Source organism: Aphis gossypii, chromosome 1 (genome assembly GCF_020184175.1).
Source record: "Aphis gossypii isolate Hap1 chromosome 1, ASM2018417v2, whole genome shotgun sequence".
In the NCBI taxonomy this organism is placed as follows: domain Eukaryota; kingdom Metazoa; phylum Arthropoda; class Insecta; order Hemiptera; family Aphididae; genus Aphis; species Aphis gossypii.
Genome location: NC_065530.1, coordinates 31,173,287 through 31,183,907, shown reverse-complemented (window position 1 = coordinate 31,183,907; position 10,621 = coordinate 31,173,287). Strand labels below are relative to the sequence as shown.

Sequence of the window (10,621 nt, the reverse complement as noted above, 5' to 3'; positions counted from 1 at the left end):
ACAATTAAATCACATAGTGGTGTCATTCAATGACTTGACAATCAATTTGATATTATTGTATGCGCATGTAACAAAAATATAGTTTTTAATAAACAAATAATTTTTAACCAATTTTAACATTTTAAAAAACCAATAATATAATATAATATAATATGATATAATATTTTTCTAAATAAAAATAATCACATTACTTAACTTAAGATATCTTTTATAGAAGTATAAATTATTAACATTTTATTACAATTATAATTTATGAACCATATCAATACATTATAAAATAATGCGTATTTAAACATTTGATTATTTCATAAACATGGGATACCTATTTATACAACATATAATAAGTATTTTAAGTAATATAAAATAAACATTTTTCTTACTTCTATACCCTAACTCTATCATAATTAATTTTTTCTTTGGCATACAATACATTGAATATTATCAGTTTGATGACGAATACAAACAGTATGAAAAGAATGTCCACATTTAAATGATATAAGTCCATTATTCTTACCTCTAATTAGTGGATCAGAGTTTAATGGTAATGAACACCAAATACAATAACTATTTTTTATATCAATTTGCGTACCCCAGTGTGATTTTTTTGATGATAGATTTTTAAACTGAATAGTTTCACCTATTTCTTCTTCCAAAGTTGTTAATGTATTTTTACAGTTCTATCAAGAAACAAATTATAAAATAAAATATCATTCTGTAGTTCCAAAAATATGTTGACTCTTACCTCTGTGCCTATCATTGATATATTATTATGATATTTTAGTGTATTGATCAAAGCTTTTTTTGAATTTGAACCAACAAACTGAGTCAAAATAAAACTTTGATAAAACCTAAACATAATAAAACAATTAAATCTAATTTTTGTCTATTTTAGTATAAAATATATTATTTATAATTACCAATTATCAATATCTCCACATGGTATATTATTTCTATGTTTTAAGAGTAGATTTCTAGTTTCTTCTTGACTTAAATATTGAAATGCCAAAGTTGTTAAATCAGTCCATGAAATTCCTTGATTTTTTTCTCCAATATTGCCGCAATTCAAACAAAGGCCATTTTTAAAATAATGATTTAATGTAAAAAGTTTGTCAAATAACAATTCACTTTTGTTGAACAAATGTACTTCTAACTGATCCACTAAACCCAAATGGATAGCAAGAATAATTTTTGTGTGTTTCAAACTATTTAGATTTAAAGCCGATTTTAAAACAATGGGCCAAAAATGAGGCACTTGTTTACAAAAACATTTAATTACATCTTCCAAAGAGTTTGTGGTTACATTACATTTTGTGAATTTATGTAAAATTATATGTAATTGTTCCAAATTTATATCAGCACTAGATAAATAATCAATGAGTATTTGTCCAAGCTTTTTGAATTTGCCATCAATACTATCCAAAGGGAATCCACATTTACATAAATAGTTTTTATCTTGATTTAATGTCAAAAAACTATAAACAGCATAATACAAAATGTTACAATCTGTGAAAATGCTTTTATCAAAGTGTGATAAATAAGATAAAAATATAGCATTGCATTTGTTGCGATAACTTGGCTCTAAATGATCTGAAAACTTCATTAATAAATAAAATACAAATATCGGTTTGATGTTTCTTTTGTATCCAAGAGTACGAAACGATTCAATTTGGTCCAATTTCAAAAATACATACATTGAATTTAAATACATTAATAATGGTTCTTCGGTCTTTCCATTATTATTGGAATTCATTTTCAAAATATTACAAAATATAGCAAAAGAACATTTCAAATTACCATTGAGCAAAAATTCAAAAATATTAGCTACTTCTATAACTTGACCAAATAATGTAATTAACTCACTGATTTCCAGATCTTTTTTAAAATCATTTTCATTTAAATAGTAAGTTAGAAATTCAGGGTAGTCAAATTTATTCACAATCAAGATATCTTTTGCATGTAAATCAGCCCATTTTGCTACTAAATTGCTAATGAAACTATCATTTATTGCTTTCTTAATAGTGTTTAAATGTTTTTCTTTCAAGTATTGTTGAAATGGAAATATTGGCTGTTTTATTTGTACAACATTTTCCAAATTAGATTTCACTTCACATACACCACTACATAACTGTTGTAAACAGTCTACATCTAATTTATATTCATTTTGAAGCTTTTTACATATTTTTAGAATAGGAAGTAAATTGAGTTTCTCGCGGTGTTCAAGATCCAATTTATAATTGGAAATATCTACTTCACTCTCATCAATAGGTGGCGGTTCTGGCCGATTAATATTTGAAATTTCATATGGCACCAAATCATTTTTACCTGTACTAGCAGTTAGATTATTTAATGTATCTTTGAGAGTTTTACTACTTTTTGCAATTTTATTAGTAACGTTTGACCCTATTTCCATTAGAGTGTCGTGAAATACTTCAGAAGTAGCCAATGAAACAAATGGAATTGAAGGAATATTTAACTCCATATATATCTGATCAAAAACTTGTTTATTGTATAACTTGGAATAATCACCAGATGGATACTGTTCAGACTTTTTAACTTTTTCTAGATTTATATGTATGTTAGGCATAGATTTGAAACGTAATACAGGTTTATCAGACTTTATAGAAATTAAGCTATAACTTCGTTGTAATTTATAGTTTTTTTTAACATATACATAATTTTTTAAAGAATAAATTCCAGATGGTAACTTAAAAAATTGCTGTTTTAAATAATAAGTTTTTTTAATTTTTGAGATCAGATTGTTTGTATTAACTGGTAAGTCTATCTTTTGATCTATATTGACAAGTGGATATAATTCATCAATAATGCATTTTGTATTTATTATTCTATCATAATAATGTTCTATCAATGAAATGCAAGTATTGTAATCTTCACATTCATAGCAATTAACCAAATAATTTTGAAGAGGAGTGATTTTTTCAGCAATAAGCTCACCATTTGAACACCATATATATACAGTATCTCCAATGTACTTGACATTTTGTATATTATTATATCCGTCACACCACAATAAAACATTTACTTTTAACATGTCTAGTATAAATATACTATTTGATGTATATGTAAGTAAACAATTATCCCAAATTGAATACAATTTTTTAAAATTCAGAGACTGTGGTGGCCAATTTTTACCAGAAATTCTTGATAAATCAAACGGTTTTTGTGCGCAAACATTAAGTGTTGGTGGTATAGCTAAACAGTATTTCAGTTGATGGGTACTTTTTACAATACCATTTAACTCTGCTTCCCAAATCCTAGAACCTGGTCGAGCAGAAAAGATTTTTTTCTCATTCCATGTAACAATGCAACAACCATAATCACCATCCCTAGTTTTTTGTCCAATTTGTTTAAATTGTTCTTTGGACATATCACAAACATAACATCTTGTTAATGTTGAAATCACTAAAATATCATCAGAACTATCTATTTGAATTACTTTAGAATCCAGTTCAATCATAGTATATGGTGGGGTTTGGAAAATAGCCTTTCGCTGAAAAGTGGAAAATTTATTATAATGTATTTAAAACTTTAAAGTTGCATTACTTAAGTCTTTAACCATAATATATTAATTTATACTTACAACAAATAATGATACATAAATTGAAGTGACTTTTCCATTGCAATCACCAAAATATACTTGATTCTTTGAAGTCCATTCCATAGTAGTGATCTCATGTCCTAAATGTTCAGTAGATTTATTGATCAACTTTGCACCAATTCCATTTTCATTTCTTTGCAAAATACATACAATGCCTTTTTGTGTACCAAATGCAATGAGATCTTCATCTTTAGACATAGCAATTTGAGTCACAGATCCTTCCTTTAAATTAATTTATTAGTTAATATACATAAATTTATAAATGTATCCGTTACTATATTTAGGTACAAGGTAGATAACAATAGATGAAATAAATTAACTTTTAGTACCTACCTAATTAATAATTAATACAGGCTATACATATAAATTATTAGTAATTATTAGTAATAAGTAGAAAATCGATAAAATATATTGTATGTATCATCGAGTAAAAATATAAACATTTATTATTTTATTTTAAAACTATAAATTACTTATTAATACTCAAAAATCAGTTTAAGAATACCAACTTCCTTAAAATTGTGTATTTTTTTATAATTAAAAATAAAATATGTATACAATGTCTTTAAATTTTTATCCTACTGATGAGTACTCACTTTATTTGGAAGCAGTTGTATAAACTCACAAGGCTCTCTGCGAAATACATACAACCCACCACTGGAAGCCCCAAAAATGATAAAGTTCTGAGATACTTCAAAACAAGTGTACTAAAGTAGAAAAAACATTTTTAAAAACTAATCACATAATAATTAAAATAACTTTCACTGACTTTTATCCTTTGAGTGGTTTTCAGAGGTAAATTTAGTATATTTTTAATGTCAATTCTATTTAACACTAAAATATGATCCGGCATTATTTTGTCATTGGTATTGTCTTGCAACACAGCCATTTTTAAATTTAACTAAATCGATATTTATACATCCAAAGTAGAGAAGGAAACGATTTTTAATTTTATTCGACTTGGCATTTTATAGAATACACATTGTTTTCAAATTAAACTTGTGTTAAGTCCGAAGACGTGAATATTTTATATTTTACATGATTCTACTGGCTGACCATAACTGGTGATAACAGAATCAGTTAACCGATAAGGTGCTTGTTTTTGCTTTTTTCGTTTGTGATAAAAAACGTGATATTATGTTTAGTAAAATACTCTATTAAATAGAGTAAAATAAATAGTAATTTGCAATTTGCATCCAAGATCATGAGTTGCATCCACGGTCTTAGAAGTTAAGTTAACTGTAGACCGTAGTCGGTGGTATTAACTTTACTGTATAGTCAAACAAAAGCACCATGCCACCATTTTACTACATTAACATTTAACACCTTACTATAATAATAAATAATAAAGACAGTAATGTTTGTATGTAATACAATTATTTACTTGTTTTTAGTTCGAATTATTTATTTTTTTATCTCAATTATTCGAACGTTAGATTTTAAACTAAACCTAACATTTAGAAATCGAATGTTTAGGTCGGGTAGGTATATCCCTGGATTTCGAATTATCGATTGACGATTGACGACATGTATATACATGAATACACTAAAATATTATAAAATATAAATAACGGAGTTAAATTATTCTGAACTTAAAATTTGGTAGGTATAGTATCTTAAGGGCTACGTATAGGGCATGCGTATACGGTTATCTATATTCTATAATATCCACACACTACTATAGTGCGTAATTTAATTTTAGAAGGACCGTGGGCAAAAATATTCACTGTGGGCGCTTTTTTTTAATTTTTCGATTTTCGTTCCTTATCCGTCCTCTATATAATATAAATCATTATCGTGAAACCAAGACCAAGGAAAGCTCTTTAAAAAACTAAGTATTAAAAACAACTAAATGTGAAAGTAAAATCTCTGTTTACAATATAAAGGAAAGCGTACTTTAGCAATAATCAATGTATGGCCAAAACTATACTGAATCGATTTATTTGAAATTTTCAGTAAATGTACTTATTACCATGGCTAAATAACAACTAAATAACAACTGAATATCGTCATAGTTGCTGTCATACCATGTTATTTAGCCATGCGTATTACTATGTATTTATTAAAAGAAAATTAATAATAATTAATATTATTTAGCCAACATATTTTATTACCGTTTATCAATTATAAATAATATTAATACAATAGTATATTTTTAGTCAATCGTAATATTACCTATATCATGATAATATAGTTAACAATAAATTAAATTAATTATATCATGACCTATATCACAATGATGGTCGAACACGACGTTATGTAGCTTTAAATATGATGGTTGATAATTTTGGTATTAATGACTAATGTGAGACTCTTAGATTACATAAACTGATAATTGGAAAAATGTTTCCATACATAGAATAAAATCGAAAGATATAAAATATTAGATTTCAAAAAAAAAACCACCTAAAAGTATAAAATGGGTGTAATACAGAAATTGAAATTGAGACTTAAAAAGGGATGCTATATAAATTGCTTGTAAAACAAAGTTAAAAAAAAGAAATTCCATATTAATTATCCTTTTTGTGGAATAATTTAATGTATAGTTATAATAAGATAGGTATCTATACAATATCTACAAGACAATGCTTGTGACCTATTGAACGCTTTGACTTTACTAAACTCGTATTGGCGTGTCTTGGCGATAACTGTTAAACATACTCATAAGTTAATAATATTTTATAACTTTCTATTTTTAAATAACAAATAAATATTTTAAAAGAAAAAAAGTTCCAAATAGTTCGGCCACTGGCCCCGGGGCTCCATTATGATTTACAGGGGGCCCGGGGGTTCTTTGCACCCCTAGCACCCCCGGTTGTTGCGGCACTGAATATATATATATATAATTTCTAAACTTGGATGAATGTTGACTGTTGTAAGAACATAAATATAATATTTTTGAAACATAAGTTAAAATCCATAAAATATTTCAATAATATTTTGAAACTTAGTTCTCATATTCTCAAAATATTAAACAATGTTATAAACACAATATTATACTTAAAATATTTTCAGAACATTATTGCTATAAGATTATAAAAACGTTAAAAGTGTGGCCAAAAAACCAAGGTAGAACATTCTAACAACATTAGAATGATATTATTAAAACTCAATCTGAATTTTCTTATAACATTTATATTTATTTTAGAATATTATTTAAAAGTTCTTGAAATATAATTTTGTTGTCTGGGTAATACTTACTTATAATATTTTTCGTAACCACGGACAATTTAATTTATTTATAATTTGTTGTTATTTACAATTAGTAAATAGTTATAACTATAAGAGTTATTAGTTATTAGTTTTCTTATATAAGAGTTATTATCAGTTCATTATAATTTATATACCGAAGAGATTTCAACATTTAAGCCCACGAAGCAATAAATAAAGTTTAATCAAATAAATTGAAGTTCAATTCGAATTAATCTTGAAAACACGTAAGTCAAACCACTGTTGTATTATATGTATGAATATTTTATAAGAGATGTTAGTACGTAAGAAATAAGTTAAGAAAAACTATAGATAATAAGTAAAACAGTAAAATTCAATAAGTTAAGCAATAGTTAATTATTCACAGAAATAGGTTAAAATAACAATTGTGCAATTCGGTGCCAGTAAACTTTATATTACAGTTAGCATAGTAAGCAAGATATAATAATAAGAAATGTAAATAAATTTGTTTAATAATTTACTAATCGGGTTAAAATAACAATTACACAATAATCATAGTGTCTATAATTGTAAATTTAACGTAGTAATAGAAAAATGTAGAACAATCGATAGTAATTCGACTGTAAGTGTAATATATAAGTGAGATGGCTAAGACAGCAAAGGGGGTCAGTGGTGGTGATCGTGTGACTCGATCACCACCGGACATCGTGTTTAAATAAAGTTATTTTGCGTTATTTTGTGTTTAACTTTATTTTGGTATACGTCCGAGTAATCGGCGTATACGACACCACTCAAACCTATTATTAACTACCTTTACAGGGGGAAACGATAGCGACTTAATCGAATTTTCTTGTTGCCTCAGCACATTTAGCTTCACCGGCCTCTCCCGTGTTTTATTTTAAAATATTCTTTTATTCATATTAAGTAATAATTTTTGGACGACTGTCTACAATATACGACAGTCCCCGTTGTTTTTTTTAAAAAAATGCCCTCATTTTTTAAGAATACATTAAGAATTTCTTAATACTATGTTAATTACTATACTATATTATAACTAAGTTACTGTTTTTTTTTTTTTTGCGTCATTGACTATAAATTATGCTTATCTGTTAGTTTTATCCCATTAATAATTAATTATATTTAATACGTGCCTATATGTTATAGGTAACTGTCTTGTTGATTGGTCCTTCTCTGTGGTGGCAATTGGCTTCTTAGAGAATTTTCTTGGTTTAAGACTTAATATTTTTATTCTGATAAAAAGCAATAAATTATTGTTTTTATTTCTTTATAGATAACTTGTCTTCTGTATGTTCTGTTGTTTTTGAATGGCCGTGATAACTATTGAAGTCGTGTCCTTATGGCCGAATTATTTATAAGGATATTTCTATAAAAGTAGGTACTAGTGACGATTGACGATCACGGTTCTGCGGTGGCAGTGAACATGTTATTCTGCTTCCCGTCATATACATTATTTATATTTATTCGTATTTATTTTGTTTTTCTTTATTTTATCATTTGTAATCTTATTGATAAACATGGGATTTTCAATTTTATATTCGTGTGCTGTTTTTTTCTTCTTCATATGTAAAATTAGTTTGTTGTTCATTTGTAATATTATTGGTTTAATGCTGATTGTCTACTTTGAAAAAAAATATTAAGTTTTTCCCTTGTCTCTGATGGTTTTGTGTTTCGTTGGCTCGTAAATAGTTGTCGATGTTGAGAATACATTCTTTTTTATATATATATATATATATTTTTGCGACATTAATTATGCTTTTGGTACGTTTTATCTATTGCGTTAATTATACATATTTATACGTTAATTTGATACAGATATATTGTTGTATTGTTGTGTGTATATTAGTATATTCTATCTTAAATTATATTATTGTATTATATACTTTAGTTATATAGAATTAATTAAAAATTGGCATGATGTAAATACATATTTTTATGTAGATTTTAGATTTTATATATTACATTTTATTAGTATACTTACAGGGTTGCTTTTTTTTAGATTCTGAACGGAGTGAAGAATGTATTGATTTTACAATGATGTATGTTTTAGATTCTGAACGAAGTGAAGAATGTATTGATTTTACAATGGTGTGTGTTTTTTTTTTTGTTTTTTTTTTTTTTTGTGTCTGTGTACAGCATAACTAGTCGAAATAATGCTCCAATTTCAAACTATGGGGGTGGTTTCCGATGTAAAAGTGAATATCCTTGGTGCATTATAGAGGTAAAAAGTTAACATTTTCCAACAGTTTTCAAAAAAATCGAGAAAAACAAAAAAAAAATGACGGAAAAACGGCAATTTTTACGCAAAACCAGTTTTCGACCAAATTGATTTTTTTTTATGGTTGTAATTCAAAAACTAATCACTGAAAACACTTGAAATTTTCACCAAATGTTAATGTCAGTGGTATCCGTATATAGTTAAATTTTCAAAAAATTTTGACTTTTTTTGAGTTATTTATAGACCACTGAAATTTTCGATTTTTTTGAGAAATTTTTTTTAAAGTGTCGATAAAAATTTTTGGATGACCAAAAAGTTTTGAAAATTTAATACGAGGTTCCTTATGAGTTGTTTTTAATGTAGCAAAAAAAAATTAAAAATCGTTAGTCATAATTTTTTTTTATAAGCGTTTATATTTCAAATTTTTACGAAATCTGTCGAAAACGCGAAAATTTGCAAGTATTTTTGAAGTTGAAAAATCATAAAATTTTTTCCTTTTATAACTAAGATTTGAAAATTTGGTACAAGGTTCTCCATACATTTTTCTTCAAATATCTGTAAAAAAAACTCTACCGGGTTCAGACAAAAAATTTTTATGAGTGTTTGAATTTTAAATTTTTATGAAATTGCGTAACGATAACGATTTATCCTCAAACGATTTTAAATATTTGTTATTATTCAAAAAGTATAAGTCGTAGATACTTGAAAATTTTACCAGTTATTAAGATTCGCGTTTTCTTTACGTGATTTAATTTTCAAAATATTTTGACTTTTTTTGAGCTATTTATAGACAACTGAAATTTTCAATTTTTCTGAAAAAATATTTTTGAAGTGTCGATAAAATTTTTTTGGCCCTATCAAAATACTTGAAAATTTAATACAAAGTTCCTCATATGTTATTCTTATAGTGATTAAAGAATTATAAGAATACATAGGCACAATTTTTTTTTATTAGCATTTGAAGTTCAAATTTTGACGAAAATTCGTCAAAATTATGAATATTTGCGAAATATTTGAAGTTGAAAAATCATAAAATTTTTTGTGTTTATAACTAAGGATTAAAAATACAACACTAAGTTTTCCATAAGTTTACCTTCAAGTATCTATAGAGAAAACTCGAAGCATCATTATAGGAAAAATTTTAAGTGCGTTTGAATTTTAAATTTTAACGAAATAGCGTAACGATAACGATTTATCCTCAAACGATTTTAAATATTTGTTATTATTCAAAAAGTATAAGTCGTAGATACTTGAAAATTTTACCAGTTATTAAGATTCGCGTTTTCTTTACGTGATTTAATTTTCAAAATATTTTTTAATATAAGCTGGTTTTTTTAAACCACCTTTTTTACCAACCACTAGAAATTATATCCTAGGCTGACAAATCATCTTCGTTCAGAATCGTTTTTCGTATACAATGATAACTATCATTGGATTCAAATTTAACACTCCTATAATATATAATAATGATCCATACGGCACCTAATGTACAGCAGAGCGGTACTCACTTGCCTACTTTGTTATTATTCAAAAAGTATAAGTCGTAGATACTTGAAAATTTTACCAGTTATTAAGATTCGCGTTTTCTTTACGTGATT

At 26.1% G+C, this 10,621-nt stretch overlaps 1 protein-coding gene across 1 annotated transcript; it reads right to left on the bottom strand.

The window, feature by feature from the left end:
• Positions 1-116: 116 nt before the first annotated feature.
• On the bottom strand, positions 117-4,672 carry LOC114130458 (uncharacterized). The gene is made up of 6 exons (XM_027995436.2): positions 4,386-4,672; positions 4,213-4,323; positions 3,599-3,838; positions 918-3,508; positions 743-848; positions 117-677 (listed from the first exon to the last, which is right to left on the bottom strand). The coding sequence occupies exons 1-6, from the start codon at positions 4,503-4,505 to the stop codon at positions 405-407; spliced, it is 3,441 nt and encodes a 1,146-aa protein (XP_027851237.1). The 5' UTR covers positions 4,506-4,672; the 3' UTR covers positions 117-404.
• Between the last annotated feature and the right edge of the window lie 5,949 nt (positions 4,673-10,621).